Raw genomic sequence first — 23,375 nt, 5'->3', positions numbered from 1 at the left:
GGAGGATCCTGATCAAATGCCCAAACCACCTCAACTGACCCCTTTCGACACTCTACTCCAAGCTTCCTCCAGATGTCTGAACTCCTCACCCTTTTGAGGAAACGCATTTTGGTCTCTTGTATCTCTAACCTCATTCTTTAAGTCACTACCCAGAGCTCATGGCCATAGGTGAGGGTTGGGACGTAGATGGACCAGGAAATTGAAAGCTTTGCCTTCAGGCTCAGCTCCCTCTTCATCACGACCGTCCAGCAGAGCGTACGCATCACTGCAGACATCGTGCCAAACCACCACCTTCTCACGCTCCATTCTACCCTCATTCCTGAACAAGACCCTGAGATACTTGAGCTCCCTCGCTTGGGGCAATAACTCTTTCCCAATCCAGAGGAGGCAATCCACCGTTTTCCTGCAGAGAACCGTGACCTCAGACTTGGAGGTGCTGACTCTCATCCTGACCGCTTCACACTCGCACTAGTTTTTCCTTATCCATGGCGGACTTGTTCAACAGCGAGCTTAACCTCCTTATTTCATTCCTTCAGCCATCTTGAAAAGGTCGGCTTTGCGATATTGAAGCATATCAAAAACCTGTTGATATTTAAGTCTTTCATAGGTACCCATTATGTTAAGCCCTGTTTGTATGGGACTAGTATGAACGGGGCACCTTTAGTTATGTGAAATAATTTCAGAGGTTGTCTGTGACTTAATCCTTGGCCAGTGTGCCGTGTCCGTAAGTTTTCAGTTTGACCTGCCATGTTTTGCCAAACACAGAGGTCATGTGATATCACCGGTTGAGAAATAAAAAGGCTGAGTTTGTAATTATAAAGGAAAGTTCTGACAGTATTTTAGGTGCAGGAGGCTCGTCTCACTACACAGCATGGAAAGCTATTCAATGAAAGAGCAAGATCAAATCCATCAGAAGAGCGTTTTGTGTTCTGTAGAGTGGAGTTACAAATGACTGTGCGAATCATATTTCAAGGATAATGTCAGTAAATTCAGATAAAATTTAGACTTTGTTTATCCAGTGAAAATGTTCTGCATGAATCAGAGTTGTGAGGGTGATTTATAAATCACACGAGGTCCCTTGGTAATACTGGTCCTGTGTGAGGGCTTTTAAGACTTTGTCTGTCCTTGGAAAGAGTTCCCATAATAAAAACACTTTAGTGATGGCAGGAAAAATATACCGCAGTAAATTAGAATATGCATCTAAGGTCACTTTAGAGAAGCTCTTTGTTCAGGCCCACGACACCACCAAGCAAAAGAGCAGCAGCTTTTTATTCTTGACACATTTTAACCTGTCTGCTTCCCTTTTGCTTCAAGATGTGTTGTTAAATCGAGAAAAAAAAGACTGCAAATTTTCCCAGTAATGTCGAGAGCATAATGTCTAGAGTCGATTATTTGATTGGTGGATCGACAGAAAATTAATTGGCAAACATTTTGATCATTGAAATTGTCTGTTTTTTATGCCTCAGCATCAGTGATAGCCGTGGCCAGAGGCATTACATTTTCCAGTTGTCTGTCCGTGCCATTCTCATGAACTTGACATGTCAAGAACGCCTGAAGATTTGGCAGATTTGGGGGGGATTTGGCACAAACGTCCACTTGGACTGTTGTCCACGTTGAAACTGTGCTGATTGTATAGATCTGTGTGTGACGCATCCATGTTTTCACAGACATGGATGTAAGCTTTAACTTAAATGGTTCGCAGAGGCATAAAGCTGTTATTCTAGTGGATTTCTGTTGTAAAAAAGCCAAACATCTGATGGTTTCATGCTTCATAAATGTGAGAATTTGATGCTTTCCTTTGTCAAATATGAGAAGAAATGGAAAAGCTTTGGAATTTCGGTCAGATTAAACATACCATTTGAAGTAGGGATGCACGACAATGGATTTTTTGCCGATGTCCGATATGTAGCAGCTCATTTGACTAATAACCCATATTGATATATCCATTTTTTCCCACCTAAATTTAGTGATCATCAAATCTCTTCTGTGGCGGAATGAATATCATATTATACATGCATACTCTTATCATGACGGCCCACCAGCAGATGGAGACATGAAATACAATACTGTTCAATGTATGTGATATTCATTCATTCTGCAAAATAAGAAAAAGCATGTTATCCGAATTCCAACAGGTAATTTTGAAGCTAATATCGGCCGATACCGACGATGTTGCCACCTTGGGCTCTGGGAAATTACACAGAGCATGTTTTCTGACATTTTCTGACATTTCACTGATAAAACGATTAAGCAGAGATTAATTAGTAATTAAAGTAATTGTTAGTTGCAGCCTGAGTACTGCCAATCAACAACCAACAAGCTGTGTCAAAGTTTTTAAAATTCAGAGGACATTCAAAGGAGGACGTCTGTGTTTAAGTGTTTGGAACCTGCCGAAGACTTCAATTAATCATAAATGGCATTCCATCAGCATTACTGCTACTTCATGAATATTGATTAGTGTGATACTGCCGTGTGTGTGTGTGTGTGTGTGTGTGTGTGTGTGTGTGTGTGTGTGTGTGCCTCACAGCGTAAATGGAGTTAACGTAAGGACATGTTGAGTTAGAAAGAGATGGAGAGAAAGAAGAGATGAGGGAGCATTAATAAGTGATAGGGTGCTGAAAGGGTGCTGTATGTCTGTAGGGTTATCTACAGGGAGACTGTTCTTAAACACACATACACACACACACACACACACACAGAGGGGGAGGCAGAGGGGGAGAGAAGCTCTTAGCCTTTACCTAGGCGCTTCGCCTGTCAGCACATATCTGCCTCAAAGCAACCTGAAGAGCTCAGAGCGAGAGAGGGAAAAATGCTGGAGCGAAGGAAAAGACTAACTCAAGAAGGTGTTAGGAGACGAGTGAGCCGGAGTTAATGAGCACGAGGGAGAGACAGAGGGAGGGAGGGGGGCTTCTCATCCGTCCTCTCCCTTAAAGACAGAGCTGATCTCTCTCTCTTCTCTCAGTGGCACCGCAGGCTGAGGAGGAGAGCGCCGGTGAAATTCATCTCTCTCTTTTTAGCCACTGTATCCGCCTCACTTCCTCACCCTCACCAGCATCCCTCGCTGTCCCCTCCAGGTGATCACTCCGTTCCGTAGGCTGATCCTCTGCGCCGAGAACAGGAAAGAGATGGAGGACTGGATCAGTTCGCTGAAGTCCGTCCAGTCCAGAGAGCATTACGAGGTAAGAGGCTCTTTCCAAATTAACAGATCCACGAGAGTTTGTGTGAGGCGGGGAGCGGGGACCAGAGACAGGAGGGAGATAGATAGATAGATAGATAGATAGATAGATAGATAGATAGATAGATAGATAGATAGATAGAGGGAGCAGCAGGAACAATAGATCTGTGTTAAGGCGTATCCTCTTTTGGAGATCTTGACTGTGATGTTGCCGTTTTGATAAAGGATGCTCTTAAAGGTCAAAGTATCCTGTCAGTGTTGTTGAGGAAGAAAGGGTTTGTAGATTCCACATGGGTGTGTGAGGAGTAGAGGGAATAAGAGTTGACCTGATATACAGCACACTGACGGCAACAGGGGATCCAAAAAGTTGTTTATGCAGAAGCGACACTCAGATTCAAAGCCTCAGAGCACCAGCGGACATGCACAGGCACGCTTGGATGCATGTGCACCATCACAGGTGTGCAGCTCTACAGTCAGAGATACAGTAATGAGGACACACACAGTACCATCAGTACACTCGCACACAAAATCCAGACACATGCTCACAAAGCATGTCTGATTCTATATTTCTTTTCCCCCTTCATGACTCACATGATAACACCTAAACGGGGAGCGATTATGTCCAGTCATTTAACACAACACTGATGTTAATGCTCGTCTTTGTTACTCTCTGGAAAAATCCAGGCAGCTAATGTGGCACTGTGTGGATTTTAACTCCTCAAACCGACAGCAACTGTGCAGAATATTCCAGCGTCAGCGTAAAGATGCAGGAGGAATGTGAATCTGGGCTGCATGTTGACAGTGAGGGGAGAAGGGGCGCGCAGGAAGCAAGCAGCACTGCATTTTAATGGCTTTGATTTGGGAGGGAAATCTTATATAAGACCCCATCCCTCACCCCCTTACTGCACTGCAGTGCAGCAGCACCCCCAGAGCTCACACACACCACTGGGTACACACACACGCACGCATGCAAACACACACAGAAGAAGTCAACACAACAGCGTTTAATTGCTGTGTGTGTCTTGTGCACTGTAGGAATCCTGAGCGTCCCAGTTTATAAGCACCTGTTACAATTGGACTTATGAAACACAAACTGCATGCAGGGCTGCGCCAACTGCTGCAGACGCAACGCCCACACTTGTTCAGTGCACTCACATTAGCCTGAGCTCCACTGTGGGCTCTCTCCATACACTAATGTGTGTGGAGGCATCCAGTTTTCCTGACCAGGGGCCTCATTACAGAAAAATATCCTGCCTGTCCTCTGTGAGCTGAAGTTTCAAAGATAGGAAAAAAACGATCCTCAGAAGCAATTACAGAAGCAATTCCTAAACTCATAGCTGTGTCCTATCCTGCCTCAGACCTCCTGTATTATCTTAACTTGAAGGTCCAGTGTGCAGGAATTTCAGCAATAGGCAGAAAAGAAATATAATATGATGATTTCTATAGTGTATAATCACCTGAAATTGGAGCAGGAGTATTTGTTACCTTAGAATGAGCTGTTTATATCTACATAGGGAGCAGGTCCTCATCCATGGAGTCCACCATGTTGCACCATTATGTTTCTACAGTAGCCCAAATCGGACAAACCAAACACTGGCTCTTTTTCATGTTGGCCACCATAGTTAGAAGCCCCTCCGTGATGAGTGTCGGGAAAACAACTGATTTTTTAAAATGTGAAACTGCTTTATTCAGTGTTTTTACTGGTTTAAAACACTGGCACATTTATTTTGGAGAGAAAAAGACCTCTGTAGATAGAAATGTATAAATGTCCTGAACATTTGGATCCTAAGTTATCAGAAAAAAAAGGTGAGCACAGTTTATGTACCAAACAGCAAAGGAAAAACACTGATTTGTAACGTGTAACTGCTTTATTCAGTGTTTTCATTGGTTTAATTCACCTGGTCCATGTCTTTTGGAGAGGAGGAGAGCTCTTTGGATAATTCGGCTCCCAATAAAAAATCTCCTGAGCAGTGAACACTGAAGGAATCCTTACCAGGTGAAGTTTCAGCTGGTTGCAATCTGCAATCCTCACCACTAGATGCCACTAAATCTGACACACTGTTCCATTCATACAGAAGAAATGATTCTGTTCTGCTCAATGCTTTATTTGTTGACACCATAATACTAAAGTTTCACTTCAGGCTCCAGAGACATTTGAGTCTTCGTATTTTTGTGTCGGCCACCATTGTTAGCAAACAACAAACCAAACAGCATCGAAAAACACTGGTTTTTAACGTGAAATTGCCTTCGTTTTATTTAGTTTTTATGGGTTTGAATTTGTTTGTTTTGGAGAGGAAGCGACCTCTGTGGATAGTTTGGCCGATAAAAACCTCTTGAATATCTGGATCTGAAGTTATCGGAGAAAAAGACTAGGCACACATTAGCAGGTGCTGGGCTAGCGTCCTATCTGCAGAGGGCCAAACAGCATTGAAAAAACACAGATTTTTAACGTGAAACTGCTTTATACGCCATTTTTCCGCTTAAAACCACCTGGTCTGTTTGTGTTGGAAAGGAGGAGACCTCTGTGGATAATTCAGCTCCCGGTACAAACCTCCTGAAAGTTGAGCTCTGAAGGAATTCTAACCAGGAGAAGTAACAGCCGGTTGCAATGTGCAGTCCTCACCGCCAAACCCCGCTAAATCCCCCTAAATCTTACACATTGGACCTTTTATACAGGAGAAATAATTCTGTTCTGTTCAATGCTGTTTTTGTTGACATCATAAAGTACCCATAATACTACAGTTTTGCTACAGGCTCTAGATAGGGACATTAGAGTTAGTAACCCCTTCTCAACAAACCAAATAATGTAAGAAAAAAACACTGATTTTTAACGTGAAGCTGCCTTAGTTTTATTTAGTTTTAATGGGTTTGAATTTATTTGTTTTGGAGAGGAAGAGACCTCTGTGGATAATTTGGCTCCTGGTAGAAACCTCCTGAACGTCTCGATCTTGAGTTATCAGAAAAAAAAAGTGAGCACACATTAGCAGGTGCTGGGCTAGCGTCCTATCTCTGAAAACACTGATTTTTAATGGACTAAATCATGCGTTCTGTTTGTGTTGGAGAAGAGGAGACCTCTGTGGATAATTCGGCTCCCGATACAAACTTCCTGAACAATTAACATCGAAGAAATTCTAACCAGGAGTTCACACCAGAGTCCTGCACGAGTCCAGTTTTCAAGATCCGCCCCGCCCCGACCCGGCGACGTACAAACCCGCGCAACCCGGTCCGACCCGTTGAAACACAACCCGCAGCCCGACCCATAACCCGGATTTAAAGTAATCATTTTGGGTCATATTGGCTGAATATTGAACAGCATATCGCCACAGTTAAGGTGCCAGTGAGTAAACAACGACCTGAATGAAGCAGCTCTCACAATAAAAACCTGACTTCAGTTCCATCATCAACCCTCTGTGTTCTTCTCCCATACGAGTGTAAAAGCACTCGTTTGTTACTTTAAATGCTTTTAAACTTTTAATCTATGTAAAGGAACTTTACACGTATAGCCTAATAATAGACTTACTTTCTGTCCAGAGCGACGTTCAGCAGTTACGAGCCGTCACGTGTTTTTAGAATCCATCGAGGAGAGAAGTAATCCATCAGGGAAACACTTCAGAAACATTATAAAGTGATAGTTGTACATTTTATCCACTTATTTCTCAAATACCTAAATAATTATTTACTGTTTTGGAAGCGGCGCTTGTTAGACGGTGGCAGCCATGTTGATTCTGTCGTCCAATCACAAATTGTGTTATTAGATGGTGAAACGCGTGTAAACAGCTGAACCAATGACCGTTGCGAAATAGCGGAGGCGATCCTCAGAGAGTAAATAATGACCAAGATAGTTATCTGTAGTTTACCGAACTAATGACTGAAACCCGCGATCCGACCCGCATGTTATTTTTTCCACCCAGATCCGAACCCGGGAAAAAATGGTTATTTTTTCCACCCAGATCCGAACCCGGGAAAAAATGTTTTTTTAAAACCACCCGCAAATCAGCTGTTTTTGCGGGTACCCGACCCAGTGCAGGACTCTGGTTCACACCTGGCACATGGGAGAATGTTTGTGTCAATCTGCAACCCTCACTGCTAGATGCCACTAAATCCTACACACTGCCTCTTTAAGAAATCCTAACCATAACTGTAAATTTGATTTTTCAGTTGGCACTCAGCCTGTCACGCCTGAAGCTATCTTTAGATTGAGCACAGACTGCCTGTATCTTTGATTAGAGTGTATCAGTTGGCTACTGGAACAAGACCTAATATCAGTGGTCCTCTGGTCACTGGCCAGCTACATTAGCTTACCGTCAGAGTAAAAAAATCAATTATATGATTTAATTATTAATCAAAGTAATAAAATAATCTGAATTATTTATTGAAATTTTAAAGTGTCATCGCAGGATTTGAGTAGCCTTTCAATTGGTATATTTTGGTGCTCATGTTGTTCCCCATCCTCACTGTCATTGCCATTCAGACCGAACAACAGAGCTGCAGTTACAGTCATTTTGAATTTAGGACAGGATCTATGCCGTCCTCTGAGTTAGGCGGTTCTGTAAGATAAGAAGATAAGAAGGGATTTTTCTCCTCAGTGCAGTCGAGAAACATGTTTCTGTATTACAAAATATCCTAAATGTCATCTAGGGTTGCAGCAGTAGGAGATTTTTATGTTACAATAACCGTCTCAGAAAATATAACCATTTTACGGTATTACAAATATTACTATTATCAGTTACAGTGGCCCTTAAAAGAAATGAAAGCAAAAGGCTTATTTTCTGTTGTTATATTTGAAATTTGAAAATCTTTCTTTAAATGAAAATATGTGTAAAAAGTCTGACAGGCTGTCGAGGAGTAAATGAGCAAGTGCAGATGAGATTCTCCGTCCGGTTAAAAAAATCTTTCAATACCATAGATAAGCAACATCACATGTTATGATAACCATCTGTTTTCGTACCATGGTGTACCATGAAATTGGTTTACCGCTGCAACTCTTATGTCATCCTAAACTGAGATAAGATTTCTGTAATGAGGCCTCAGGTGTCGCTTCTGTAAGATAACGGAGCAGCAGAGTCACACTAATGACTTTCAACTATCGAGGGTTTCTCCTGTGGAGTCCTGATGCGTGTCCTGCTGTGTGCGTTCCCTCTGCCAGGCAGTTTACTGGGTAGTGTCGTCACAAGGCTCCTGTAGTAAGGCAGACCTCAGGGGGAAAGGAATTATTATTTTAATGTGAGAGCTAATACACGAGGGAGGAATGGGCTGAATGTGAAAATGTGTTGATTTGTGACTGCTGCTGTAATTTATTATTTTTCATGTATTGAAAACAGCCAGTAACAGTAATATGCATTCATGTGTAATGAAACCTGCAGTAGGTATGTTGTTGTCAGACCCAAACGGAATCTGCAGATTTTTTTGTTTTGTTTTCAGCTGTGATCCAGAATGAAAATATTTTTTCTGCTTGTGATGTGACAGATAATATTAATTTTTTTTAAAAATCCATGGAAAATCTGCAGAGATGCCGTCTGCAGATTCCGTGCAGGCCTGGCCACTGTACACCCTCTTGTCATGATGATGTAGTGCACTGTGCTTGCCTTTCTGTGACTGTTATCCCAGTGCTGCCAACCTGTTTTAACCTCTCCTTTGCCAGACGGCACAGTTTAATGTGGAACATTTCTCAGGGATGCACAACTGGTACGCCTGCTCCCATGCACGGCCCACCTTTTGCAACGTCTGTAAAGATAGCTTGTCTGGGGTCACGTCTCACGGCCTCTCCTGCGAAGGTAGGCAGCACACACGGACACGACACACACAGACACGACACGCTCACTGCCAAACACATGAATGCTATTTTTTTTTTCATTACAAAGTACAAAGTGTAACTTACATAACAGCTCTTTAACACATGACCTTTTGAAGCAGGTTTCACTCATTTCTACATCTCATTACTGGCTCTTGGATTGACTTTCTACTCTTTGTTTAAGGATGAGACACAATGTTTTGTTCCAGCAGCTAATTTGGAGCTGCAGCCTGTGAGCTGGCAGGTGTATAGGAAGGTTTATGTTGCGTAAGGACGTGTGAGTCACTGAAGTGAGAAAATTCTTTGTTCGAATATCTGTCCAAGTGGAGCAGATTGGTTACACCGGTGCCAGCGTGAGTCTTTGAAACGCTCTTGGTTGTGGAGTGGGACGCCCATCAAACTGCAGAGAGGCAGAAGTAGTGAAAAGAGCTGGTGGTGAATTGCCATTAACGCTGTCACACTCTCTGTCCATATGCTTTTTTGTCATACTGGGTGTTAGATAAGCGCTGAGTCACGCTTTTTGAATTTCTTTTCTTGCATATTTCCATTTACCCATAACGGAGAAAAAAAAAGAAGCTGTGAACAGATCCTGTGAATGACGCCACATCTCCTCACCTCATGTGTGAAAGAACAGACGTGTTAAGAGGACGGGGGCTGACACTATATTTTTGCTTTGGTTTAGCTGGTGTAAAGTGTCAGTGACATGCAGCAGACCTTAATGAGCACCATCTGCATATCCTCTCCTCCTAATTTTGCTAATGTTCCCCTGTGAGTGCGTGCATGTGTGCATGTGCACTGCACACGTCTCAGTCCATACATGTGTGCATGGTTTGGTGTGTGAAGAGCCTCTTCACTCAGCACTCATTATCCTCTACAATGGGGCCCTCTCATATCCAGGGCAGAGAGCAGGAGAAAGAGACACAGAGAGATGGAGAGTCATTAGAGCAACATCAAACTCTGATCTAGATCAGCTTATCCTGCCACACACACACACACACACACACACACACACACACACACACACACACACACACTTTTAACAAACAATAGGAAGATGCAGTTGAGAGAGCAGGGTCTTCATCAAATCATAAATTAAAGATTTAAATTGGACACAGATAGGTCAGGGAGTTCTTTATTGGCTTCAAAGATATTTCCTCTGACATTTCTTTCAGCGTAGATTAATTGACAAATATAATATATAACACTCATGGGAGAAATTGAATATAATTTTTATTACTGTCTTTTCATTAGTGTATAATAGGGGTGTGCCATAAAGCCGATATAATTTTTAATATCATATGAAAAATTCTGATCGTGATACTCGCGATATTTCAGCTTGTTGACATATTGACGTCACACTGTTACCCACGGCAACAACAAACATGGCTGAAAGTGAAATTATTACTGACTCCTTGGTGGTTCCAAAAAGAGGAGCAGCTTCAGTAGTGTGGAAGAAACTGTGGCGTCCTGAATGTTTTCCTTCTCTTAGCGCTCAGAGGGAACTCAGTCAGCGGCTCCTCTGGCAGCAGCACAGCGTCTCTCCCTCTCCTCTCTCGCCGTGTCATCAAGTGATTTTGTCATAAACCTTTGGTGATGTAAACCTACGTGAAAAAACTCCATATATGTGACTTAGTTGTGGTATCATAACAGCCTGTCACAGGTTACAGCCTGATGATTGGAGGAGAAATGGCAGAGCTTTAAGGTCCAGGTGAACTAAAAACTAAATCAAATTGTGATGTTGAGATGGCAGCATTCAAAAAATAATTGCAGGCAGGGCTGTTCTTGGCTTCCGTACTTCAGATCCACACTGAGCACACAAGTTTTCAGCACAGCCCAAAAGGATCTAGACTCTGTACATGAGACAGTGAGAAGTGGATGATCAACTGTGAGAATGAGAGACAGTGTGAGAACGGTAGAGAGAGTAGGGAGAGAAGAAAAAAGAGAGAACAAGAGAGCGTCTCTATTAAACGTCGAGAGCAGCCGGCAAAACAGTTTCGCAGCAATCAGCGCAGCTTAAATTTCCCTTCGATTTCCTGCGCAGGACGCTCGCTGGGGATTGATTCATGCTACCAAGCCACACACAGATACACACACTCACAGACAAAGTCCTCTGTCTCTATTTCACCCTCTCACACACACAAACACTCCCCTACACACAGCGTTGTCCTCCAGTCTGGGATGTGAATGCTCAGGGTTCGGCCTGGCCATTAACAGGCAGTGGTATCATGTCCTCTGAATTCTCTTAATGCTCTGCTAATGCTCTCTAACAGCATTTAGCGGTGGACTAGATTGAAACATCAATTGTTGCTCCCGGAAATGACTCTGACTTTGTATATCTGTGTGGACCTCCTAATGACAAGATCGCCCGTGTGTGTGTGTGTGTGTGTGTGTGTGTGTGTGTGTGTGTGTGTGTGTGCGTGCTGTGTGTGAGCATGGGTGGGGTGACTATAGAAGCAAAGTTCCCCAGAGCACAGACATTATTCATGAGTCCGCTAAGTGCTCCATCCTTAATGGAGAAAAAGGCGAGAGCCATCTTCATCTGCCTGTACGTCTTCATAGGAGATACTCATTCTCCATTTACATTCACTCCTCTTTCTTATTCAGAACAACCTGCGTCACATACATTAAAGTCAGAGGTGTGAAAGGTGTAAGTGCTTCCTCTGGTGTAACAGTGGCTGTAGCTTCTTATACTGTACGTACCAAGTGAATCTTGACGTGGACGGATACATAAGTCCCGTCTTTACCAACTGAGGCAGTGCAGGATCTCTGTGCTTCAGCCATTTAAAAGGAATAGTTAAGCATGTAGGGAGAGTAAGGACAGATTGAGACCACTCTCTATCACTTTATTTGTCAGATGAAATCATACATGGTACAACTCCAGTGAAATGCAGTCCCATCAGCTCCTGGAAGATGGGCATTGTATTTTGTCCCTTTTTGTTGTCCCAGACGCAGAGCAGTAGTTCACACTTTGTCCTTTTCAGCCCTCTAAACGTACTAAGAGCGGCAACTTTTGCACGTATGTAAACACTCAAAAGAACTCAGACCCAAACCAAAGCGAACTCTGGTCTGAGTTTGGTTCACTTCAAGTCTGCAGTGTGGTTTGCTTAACCTGTGCCTTGTGTACACAAAGCGCTCCAGGTTCCCTTTGCTCTTTGCCGTTGTATTTAGCCCTCTACATCATATGCTAGTTCACTGGGACGCATGAAAACCCAGACGACACCACATCGGCCTCTCTCCAGATGTGGAATGTAGAATACAACAAACAGCAACAGTCTACAGCACAGAAAGGTTAAGGTTGTCCTCAGAGTTTAAGTTCATCTGAAAGTGAGTGGCTTCATAACTGCACTGAAGCAGCACGCCAAAGTAAAAGCAAAATTATGTCAATGTCATATAGGCTATAGTCGAACAGAAAGAGGACTGAGGCCACATCAGAGCTAAAGTGGACCAGAAACAGAACTGAGTCGTCTTTGAAACGAATGGAGTCCCTTTTCTGTTGGTCCAATTTTTGGTGCACTTTAAGAGGACTGAGTTTGGTTCATTTATAAAGGACTATATGTGAAAACACCCCTAATGAAGCTGATGAAAACAAAAAACATCCAAAACAGGGAGGGAACTAAAAGTCCAAAAGAAAGAAGAACCAAAACGAATCAACGTTGAAAATCAACCGGGATAACACGATGAACTCAGGGAAGAAACCCAAAACAGAATACAAGAGACCAGGCAGAGACCAAGCAGGGACCAGGGCAGGGACCAGGGCAGGGAACAAGGCAGGGAACAGGGCAGGGAACAGGGCAGGGAACAACACCATGAACACAGACAAATGGACAAGAGAGAGAAACACACAGGTATACATACACAGAAAAGTAATCAGAAGAACGAGATACAGCTGGAGGAGGAGGACACGGGCAAAAGGCGGGAACACTAGGGTGGAGCACACAAGACTAATACACAACAGGTGTGAAGGGAAGACTCTGGAAACGAGACTGATGCAGACAGGTGTGACAGAAAACAGGCGGGAAAACACAGAAAGACAGGAAGTAAAACCAGACATGACACATGAGGAGAGAATCTACAAAATAAAACAGGAAGCAGATTAAACATGAATGAATAACACGAAACAAGGAACCCAGGATCATTTACTGCTCCTCTTACAGCCAGGAGATGGTTGCATTGTACGTCTCTTCTTCTACTATGCTTTGTCTTTATTTTCCTGCTCTGCTGATGTGTTGAGGCTGCTGAGGATGACGGTGGAGCTGATTAGCATCGTGCACACAGAAACACGTGCATGTCTGTGTATTATGTGAGTCAGTGTGAGCACCAGAGCCTGTACAGATGTGTGTGTTTAACATAGTAATCCAGACAGTACAGCAGGTAGCTTTAATATGGAGCTGGATCCACCTGTAGGGTTCAGGTCCCCGTCAGCCCGGCTGTAGGCTCCGTGTTGCTGGTTACAGATAAATGGATTGAAGCTAAGTCGTCACGATTTGCCTCTATCTGTCAGAGCGCAGAACAGAACAGGCTCAGGGAGGTTAGTAATTACACCCACTGACATCTCATTAGGGCTTGATTCATTAGAACACTGTACTTTGCAGGGTGTGTCTGTTCCTGAATCAGGCATCAGTGTCCAGTGTTTAACGGCTCGTGAGGGAGAAAAAGAAACAATAGAATTACGTGAAATGTTGCATTCGAGGTGCATTTAATCTGAATCTGATATCTGATGATGCCATGGCATTAACTCAGTATCATTCCCATCTCACATCTCACCCATCTCATTAATTAATTTATTTTTTATTTACTTTTATTTTATTCTTGTAATATAGTGCCACATTATGCAGATGCTCGGGGATGTTAACTGCTGTTAGAGGTGTAAAACACGGTCAGACTGATGTGTGTGTGTCGACTGTTTGTGTCTTTCAGTGTGCAAATTCAAAGCCCACAAACGCTGTGCTGTCAGAGCCACTAACAACTGTAAATGGACGACCCTGGCCTCCATAGGAAAGGATATTATTGAGGACGAGGATGGGGTAAGTGTGTGTGTGTGTGTGTGTGTGTGTGTGTGTGTGTGTGTGTGTGTGTGTGTGTGTGTGTGTGTGTGTGTTAAATTATTTATTTTTCTCCTTCGTTAAAAGGCATTCATGTATTTTGATTTTTATCACCTCAGAGCTATTGATAAAATAGTGATTAATAGTGAAATAGTGACAAAAACGTTAACATTTTGTCAACTAAAATGTACGGCATACGTCGCCAGCAATGGCTACAGTAGTCTCGAGTTTTCCTCGCTAGGCTAGCTGTGGATTCCAAATCCAGGAAGGGAAAAGTCTCAGGTGAAAATAGAGAATTTAATAGCGCATGGATAAATTTGTTTGCTTTCATCAGCAATGCTGCAAGGGTAAAGTTCTAAATAGTCATCATGTTGACCATATTGTCGACCCCTGCGCCAGGCTTTTAACAAGAACAAAGAAGTGCGATCACATCACACTGATTTCAGCCTCTTTACATCGGCTCCCTGTTTGTTTTAGAATTGACTTTTAAGGCTCTTCATGGCTCCACATCACATTTAGGACCTTTTAGTGCCTTATGATCCTTTGTGGAGTTTGAGATCCTCCAGCAGAGGTCTGCTTGTTTCAGAATTTTGTCACTCAGCAGCTTCAGAACGAAAGATTCAGTATCAGTCTTTTATCTTAAAAGAATATCGGTGGATCCTCGTTGCTAAGGCACTGATAAAATTTTAGATTTGTAAATGGTTTTCTGAGGCACTTAACATGCTTCCTCAATAGCTTGCACTTTAGTTTGGTGTGGTGATGTCAGCATTACTACAGTGGAAATGCATGTAGAAATGCACATGTAATGACTGTGAATGTGGAAAAACTGAGACAAATTGTTGATGCTGCACACACTCTTTCAAAGACATCTCAGACGGTTCATCATCTGTTTTGTGAAAGGATGAATATTTCCAGGGTGAATTTCTTTACACTAAAAGAAAGGGGAAAAATTGTGTTGTTATTTATAGGTTAATATGCAGTGGTTTTACTGGCCTGACCCACTTGAGATCATATTGGGCTGTATGTGGCCCAAAATGGTTTTGACACCCCCGACTTAGGAGCTGCTAACTGTCTAATGATTAGCTATGATAAATGATAAATTTATGTCTGGAGGCTTCTGTGAAAATACTGAATCACTGACTTGTACTGTATACCCAGGAGAACTGTATATTGCATGATAATATAGAGCGTTAAAATGCTTCACCATAACTTTTTCATGCTCATGGATTCATCAGTGTCAGGAAGAGAAGAGAGATGTGGAGCCAGTGGCAACAGAGAAAAGTGCTTCCTGGAAGAAATGATAGATAAAAGTAGACAGCGTAAAGTGTTTCCCATTTCCTCAACTCTGTGTGTACGTGTGTGTGTGCGTGCGTGTGTGTGTTGAACCTACAGATTGCAATGCCTCACCAGTGGTTGGAAGGCAACCTGCCCGTCAGTGCCAAGTGTGCCGTGTGTGATAAGACATGTGGCAGCGTACTGAGACTGCAGGACTGGCGCTGCCTCTGGTGCAAAGCTATGGTGAGACATCTGTCGCATGTGCATAATGCTTCATTTGCCCGAGCTAAACCACATTTAAACAGGATTAAAAACTGAACAAGGAGCTGATCGTTTGAATCGTAATCGGGACATTTGAGACAACAAAAAGCTTCATATCAGCGTTGAAGCTGCTTGTAAATGACAGTTTGTTTTGCATGCTCCTCACCACAATGACATTTCATGAACACGTGTCAGCTATATGTTGACTGATGGAGGGTCTAGATTGCCGCAGAGCTGTTTTCCATTAGCCACGAGCCATCCTTTCCATTTATTGGTCAGTTTTTGCTCCTTATATTGAACAGCTTCACCCAGCTCGCTGTGGGAGAAGATCATTAGGGCGACCTCTCTTAACCTGCTGCCACAGTGACCTGGACCAACATTAGCAGCAAAGCAGGGTGGATGGAGCAATCCAAGCCTTCGTCAGCAACCTTTCCCATAGTTTAGTCCCTTCAGGGTTTCTCCTGTTGCAGGAACACCTCACACAATTGCTTTAAAACCTGTCTGTGGATGTGCCATATCATATCGCTCACAATAATACTGGTATCGTTTTTAATATGATATGAAAAATTCATATTGTGATACACGCGACATTTTGACTTGTTGATGTATTGATGTCATACTGTTACCCACAGCAACAACAAGCATGGCTGAAAGCGAAATTATCAGGGACTCCTTGGTGGTTCCAAAAAGAGGAGCATCTTCAGTAGTGTGGAAGAAACTGTGGCGTCCTAACTGTTTTACTTCTCAGACTCTTTTAGTGACTTACTGCTCAGAGGGAACTCATTCAGCGCCTCTCCCTCTCTTCTCTGATTTTGTCTTAAACTTTTTGTGATGTAAACCTATGTGAAAAAACTCCATATATGTGAATGTGTGATAGTTGTGGTACCATAACAGCCTGTCACAGGTTACAGCCTGATGATTGGAGGAGAAATGGCAGAGCATGAAGGTCCAGGTGGAAAAAACTTTGCTATAAAAGAAGAAAATCAGGGGGCGTCGGTGGGTTAGTGGATAGAGCAGGCGCCCCATGTACAAGGCTGTTACCGCAGCGGCCCAGGTTCGACTCCAGCCTGTGGCCCTTTGCTGCATGTCATTACCCCTCTCTCTCTCTCTTTCTCCCCCCTCATGCTGAACTGTCCTATCTATAAAGGCAAAAAGTGCCCAAACAATATCTTAAAAAGAAGGAAATCACCTGTTGATTTATATATATAGATCCCAGGGGACATTTTTGTATTTGGGAGCTGTTTAAATGTGTAATTTGTGGTAGATTTTATTTAGTTGAACAATTAATATTGTAACAGAATCTGAATCTCACTCTTGTTACTGTTGTTGTTCACAAACTAAAGAAATGAGAGATCATTTTTATTTAGTTTTTACTGAATATTTGATGGAAAACTCTAAAACTATATCACTGATTTTGCTGAATATCTTTGTTCTTAAATTAAAGGGAAATTTCGGTTTATTTCAACCTGTCTCCTATCGTCCTAAATTTGTTTCAAGTGACTAGTGACATAAAAATAATAGTTAGCATGTTAGCCGTTAGCCTAGATACAGCCGGGGCGCATAGTAGTGTCAGACCTGTTAAAACCTAAGTGAACGGGCAACCTTCAAGTGCAAAGTTAGTCCACTAAACAAGCTTTTTTTCCACAAAGACCGCCTCATATCGTTAGGATAAATGTCAGAGAACATATAGAAAACGACATGTAAACGTGTTGTCTTACCTTACCGGTGTGCTGCCATGTTTGTTGTTTACCATTTAGCTCTGCTTTCCAAGTCACTTGTCACTTGAAACAAATTTAGGACGATAGGAGACAGGTTGAAATAAACCGAAATTTCCCTTTAATGATAATTTGATTTAATTTGGTTTTTGCAGTCCTGTAACATTATCCCCACCCACTGCTACTCGTTAGCTCAGCTGCTTGTTACACCAGTCAAGACTGACCTCTGGTGGCGCTTTATGTGCACTACATATATTACATCCTCTCGTTATGAGTTTAATACAAAGACGAGCGTCTGTATTTTTGACGGTATTTAAAATCATAGTGTCAGGATATCTAAATACTGTGATACCGCCCAAGACGAGTAGAAACACTCACTCCAAATGTTGCAGCAGATGACAGTTAACAGCTGTTAATGATGCACTGAAAGTAGGAATATTGAATATTAAATGTGGTTTAATAAACCTACATTTACAATTTTGATGGAGCATTTTATAGTTTAATTCATTTAGGAACTATGTAGACCTTTCCTGTGGGGGATTTTGTGTCATTGCTGTTGTACACCTATATGAGAGAAAATATATTCAAGCCTTGCATCTTCCATAAATTGATCCATCACATTTGCTGTTGCTCTTCCAGGTGCACACAGCCTGTATGGACCTGTACCCTCGCAAGTGTCCTCTCGGTCAGTGCAAAGTCTCCATCATTCCCCCTACGGCGCTCAACAGCATTGACTCCGACGGTAGGCACCACACACACACACACACACACACACACACACACATACACATACACACAATGCAATCACGCTGACTCACTCAAAGGGTCGGAGGTTGATGTCAGACGGCACCTATGAGCAATCGTTACATTTCAGAGATGAAAAAAGAGATTTCACCTCATTTAGTCAGCCGACGTCTCCTCTCTGATCTCTGACCTTGTGCTCCGTCACATGGAAGGACAGCGGCAGGAGGGAGGAGAGGGAGAACATGATGATTCACTCTGGTTGGATCAAGGCATCAACATCCATAATACACACGCACACACACACACACACACACACACACACCCCTTTTTCCCAAACCCATTTCTGTAAAGTGCTGGAACATGTAAGCAACAAAGAGGCAATATCATTGTCCTCAGCCTCAAATCTATACTCTCGTACCTGCTTTGTGTTCGTCATAAGAGGTATCAGAGAGAGGAACAGAGTGCCGGTATGTGTTGTGTAGCGCCGTGGTTAAAAATAGCCTCATCAGACAGGACAACACACACACCTTTTCTGAGGGTTTAAAATACATCAGCAGCTTGAGGCAAGATGTGTGTGAGAGGAAACATAATTAAATGCTCCTCAGCTTGTTGTGAAAGTGGACACACGTGCCCATCATGCAACATTTCATAAAAGCACAAGAGCACACAGACAACAGAGAAGAAGAGGGGCTCTGCAGATGGCTGCAAAACACCCCGAGGCTTCCTCCAGGCTCTCTGTGGGTCTGTATTTCTGTGTTCATACATGACGTCTTTTCTCTGTGTCAAAGTCTGACTCTGTGTGTGTGTGTGTGTGTGTGTGTGTGTGTATATGTGCTTTCCATAGCCCACATTAAACCCAATTTAGATGAGGATCAGCACCTGCGAGACAGACTCAGATAAGCATGTGTGATTGGATTACCGTTGCGGAAGCCGATGGCTGGGTCTCGCACACAACCCACTGAGTCTGTGAAAAGCTGGCATCGGCTAATTGGTGGAAGGATAAAAGAGAGGCAGAGAAAAGGAGGATGGGGGATCCAGATGAAAGGAGGAGGACGAGAGAATAGGAAGAAGGAAAAAAAAGGAAGAAGGGCAAATAAAAAAAGAGGATTTATCCTTCAGCTTCCTCTCTCTCTCTCTCTCTCTCCCTCTGTCCTTCACTCGCTCTGCATCTCCTCACGTTCCAGGACCCCCTCTGCCCAAATGCACGCTGGGAAGAGGGGGAGTTTGGTTGTAATTGGCTGAGAGGCAGACTGTAGCACGTGCTGGAGCGTTGTGACTCCCCCCTCCTTCCCTCCCTTCCTCCCTTCCTCGCTCCGTCTCTTCCACCCACCCTCCCTCCATCCATCCTTCACTGACAACATCACAGAGAGATCCAGAAAGGAAAAAAAATCGAAGAGGGTAGACAGAGAGATGAGAGAAGGAGGGAGACGTGAAGGAGGATGAGAGGGAGGGACGGAAAAGAGGGAGTGCCAGGACTAGATAGCAGTGCCACACACACACACACACCCATTTGGTGGAAGCCCTGATATGCACGAAGCTGTCAACACAGTGGGGGTGTACAGATTATGCTGTAAGCACAGAAACCTCTTGTTGCATTACCTCCCACAGATTAGTGTATATGCATGTGTGTGTATGTGTGTGAGTGAGTGTGTGTGTGTGTGTGTGTGTGTGTGTGCTTCACCAGCGAGCAAAACACGTGTTTTTGGCATGTGCTGTGCTCCTCATGCATTATTACGCTCAGTCTGAGCACGCACTGAGACTTTGGTGAGGTTGTTTAACGATGACAGAGTTGTTTCACGCCAGCGACTGCACCCAGCACTGCTGCTGTGCCCTGGTGACTGATTGTGGAACATTAAAGGATCAAGTCAAGACAGTTTTATTTCTACAGCCCACTATCACAAATCACAAATTTGCCTGAGGGGCTGTAAAATCTGTCCTTAGATCCCTGATACAATTAAAAAAAAGCCACACATTCTCTTCCCCAAAATGGAGACCTGGAAAGAGACCTGACAACATAAACACTCAAGAGACACAGCAGTCAAATAGCACAGCCTCCAGTAGTATCCACTCACGCAGGTTGTTTGGGTTGTATGAAATTTAGTTTGTTGTGCTCAGAGCGTCCAGCACACGTTCACTTTCTCCTTCACTGTTGCCATTTCTCCTCAGGCTTCTGGAAGGCCACTTGTCCCCCGTCATGTGCCAGTCCCCTCCTGGTCTTTGTCAACTCCAAAAGCGGCGACAACCAGGGAGTGAAATTCCTGCGACGCTTCAAGCAGCTCCTCAACCCGGCTCAAGTCTTCGACCTGGTCAACGGCGGGCCGCACCTCGGGTGAGGACAAGACACGGAAACAGATCCTCAAATTCAGACACATAAAAAAACATCCAAACATATTTGCCTTAGATAAAATCTGAGCCCACAGAAAAAGTGAATGTGTGTGTGTTTTTGTTAGTTTGCGTCTTTTCCAGAAGTTTGACAACTTCCGGATCCTGGTGTGTGGAGGAGATGGCAGTGTGGGCTGGGTCCTCTCAGAGATCGACAAACTCAATCTTCACAAACAGGTACTGAAGTAAAACTGTAGTATTACTGTTGTGTCAACCAAAACAGCATTGAGCAGAACAGAGTTATTTCTTCTGTATTAAAGGAACAGCGTGTCAGATTTAGGGGGATTTAGTGGCATCTAGCAGTTAGGATTGCACATCGCAACTAGCTGAAATTTCTCCTGGTTAGAATTCCTTCAGTGTTCATCATTCAGGAGGTTTTTACAAGGATTACACGGGTTTAAACATTGAATAAAGTAGTTTCACGTTGGCTATGGCCCACAATAGCCTGAGTTAAAGTTAAGGAATAAAAAGCCGGCAAAAAGAATTCATGCCTCGTAGCCTCATTGTCAAGGGACGCCACAATATTAATAAACTGTACATCTTTTAGGCTGAATCCAAATATCCAGACTTCACTGCACTTGCAGACTCGTGGACTATATCCCCCTAAATCCTACACACTGGACCTTTAAATAGGTCTGCAACTAACAATTATTTATTGTTGAGTAATTTTCTCGATTCATCAATTAGTTATTTGGTCCATAAAATCTCAGAAAATGGTAAAAGAAAAAGAAAAAAGGTCAATCAGTGTTTCCGAAAGATCTAAAATGACATCCTCCAATGTCTTGTTTTGTCCACAGCCCAAAGATGTTAAGTTTACTGTCACAGAGGAGGAAAGAAACCAGGAAACATTCACTTTTAAGAGGCTGAAATCTGAGAGTTCTGGCTCTTTTTTATCTTAAAAGAATTGCTTAAACCAATTAATCCATTATCAAAGTAGTTTGCAGTTAATTAAGAAGTGCTTGGTGTCATAAACACTTCTAATCCTGTAGAAATTGCCAGAAGAGAGCAAGCTGTAGTAGATGTGACGTGTCTTTGGTGCCAGTTGAGCTTTTTGCCTCTGCTCCTGAACAGCTTACATAAAGACACACACTCATTATACACACACACACACACACACACACACACACACACAGGCCTCATTTTGATTTCAGCAGGCATGTATTCCCCAAATAAACCCTCTTCACGTGTTTCCAGTGCCAGCTGGGGGTGTTGCCCTTGGGCACGGGCAACGATCTGGCACGGGTGCTCGGCTGGGGCCCTTCGTGCGACGATGACACCCAGCTGCCCCAGATCCTGGAGAAGTTAGAGAGGGCCAGCACCAAGATGCTGGACCGCTGGAGCATCATGACCTACGAGATTAAGATCCCTCCCAAACACAGCTGCCCCACCACGCCCGAGGGAGCCGACGACTGCCAGGTACTCACAAGAGCTGACAGATATTCACACGCATCAGTAGACACAATCAAACGCAGCAGGGCTTCCAGACAGACGTGAGTGGGAGGTAGCCGAGCACATGCCTGACATTTCCATTTCGACATCACCTCAGCTCAGGTTCAAAACTGGACGAAGGAATAGAAACGTCTCCACAACAAGACTTAATCATATACCTTACTGAAATGTTGCAATGCTTCAAGTATTGACGAGGGAAGTCTGCTTTTAATTACTTAATTACTACAGTGCGAACGTGCATACTCTTACATACTTTTTTCTGTTGTCTCTGCAGTTTCACATTTCAGCCTACGAAGACTCAGTAGCTGCTCACCTCACAAAGATCCTCAACTCTGAGCAGCACTCTGTGGTCATCTCCTCCGCCAAGTATGTGATTTTAACAAACCAGCTCGACCTCAAACAGACACAATAAAATCAACAGATAATAACTAACTACAGCACAACACTTTGGGACAGCACAGATGTGCACATTTATTTTCAGCAACTCTTCCTTTACATTCATTGTCCCATCACAAATATACAGTATACACCTGCTGTAACTTGTCTTGTAAAGAATAGATAATGATAAAGTAAGTAAAATCCATTAAGGGACTGTTCATTATTTATGAGAGGGGAGGGGGTGGAGCAGACGTGAAATAATTTTTTAAGCACTATTTTTTATTTCGGCTTTGGGGAGGGACATACTACTCGTAACTTTGTATTTTGTATTTATTTTAAATACACTCCAAAACCTGCAGCCAGGTTTAAAAGGCATATGTCACACATTCTGTCCCAGCATCCACGGTGCCTTCCTTTTCACTTGGGTGTTGGAATTTCCAAGTCCCTAGTCAGAAATTTCAACACAGCCTGAAGTCGGATTTCTGACTCGGAAAGTCAGAGGACCCTCACCACACATCAACAGTAGTGAAAACTTTAGTAATATGCTGTTTAATAGCACAGTGTCTTATTTGTGTCTCATTAAATCAGTCGTACACACAGTCCTGTCCAACTTCTACCTGTGGACATGTTATTCCACTGTTTGTATGCACAGAATATGGTATTCATATCAACTGGTATTACTTACAATGGCTAACCTAGCTTGAACTGGTGTTGCTAACATCATTTGGTTTTCCAACTTGTCCTGGGTGCAACGTCATTCCCAGGTCTAACCTCCGACTTCTGAGGTAAATGGAAAGCATCATTAAAACAGAAATTATCAGATTTTCAAACTTCTGATGGCCATTGAACACATCTGTCACGACCGAACAAAGGACCTGGACCCAAATGCACGACTCGGGAGGCAAAGTACAAAATCAAAGTTTATTTAAATGAAAACACAAAAATGAAAATCACTCTCGAAAGAGGAAAAAACCTAAACTAAATCTAAGAACAAAAAATGATCTAGGAAATAAACGCTAGACTAAAAAAACAAACAGAAAATCACTCTACTGAGGCTGAACTATCACTATGAAAAAACAAACAGAAAACAAACATGAACAAAGTATCAAAATAACAAGACCTGACAATGGCAATGGCAAAATGGCATGGATACGACGCTGGTT

At 43.1% G+C, this 23,375-nt stretch overlaps 1 protein-coding gene across 3 annotated transcripts in view; it reads left to right on the top strand.

The window, feature by feature from the left end:
* Nucleotides 1–23,375, top strand: part of dgkh (diacylglycerol kinase, eta) — an 87,041-nt gene that overhangs the window by 36,960 nt on the left and 26,706 nt on the right. For all 3 annotated transcript variants that reach the window (XM_050048675.1, XM_050048674.1, XM_050048676.1), the window contains 9 exons: nt 3,075–3,179; nt 8,817–8,949; nt 13,884–13,990; nt 15,401–15,526; nt 17,899–18,001; nt 20,170–20,332; nt 20,454–20,562; nt 21,580–21,801; nt 22,109–22,200. In XM_050048675.1, coding sequence (XP_049904632.1) covers nt 3,075–3,179; nt 8,817–8,949; nt 13,884–13,990; nt 15,401–15,526; nt 17,899–18,001; nt 20,170–20,332; nt 20,454–20,562; nt 21,580–21,801; nt 22,109–22,200 — 1,160 coding nt within the window. The remainder of the gene's footprint in view (nt 1–3,074; nt 3,180–8,816; nt 8,950–13,883; nt 13,991–15,400; nt 15,527–17,898; nt 18,002–20,169; nt 20,333–20,453; nt 20,563–21,579; nt 21,802–22,108; nt 22,201–23,375) is intronic.

The sequence above is a fragment of the Epinephelus moara genome, chromosome 7, assembly GCF_006386435.1.
Source record: "Epinephelus moara isolate mb chromosome 7, YSFRI_EMoa_1.0, whole genome shotgun sequence".
Taxonomy (NCBI): Eukaryota; Metazoa; Chordata; class Actinopteri; order Perciformes; family Serranidae; genus Epinephelus; species Epinephelus moara.
This window is presented reverse-complemented; position numbering and strand designations above follow the sequence as displayed.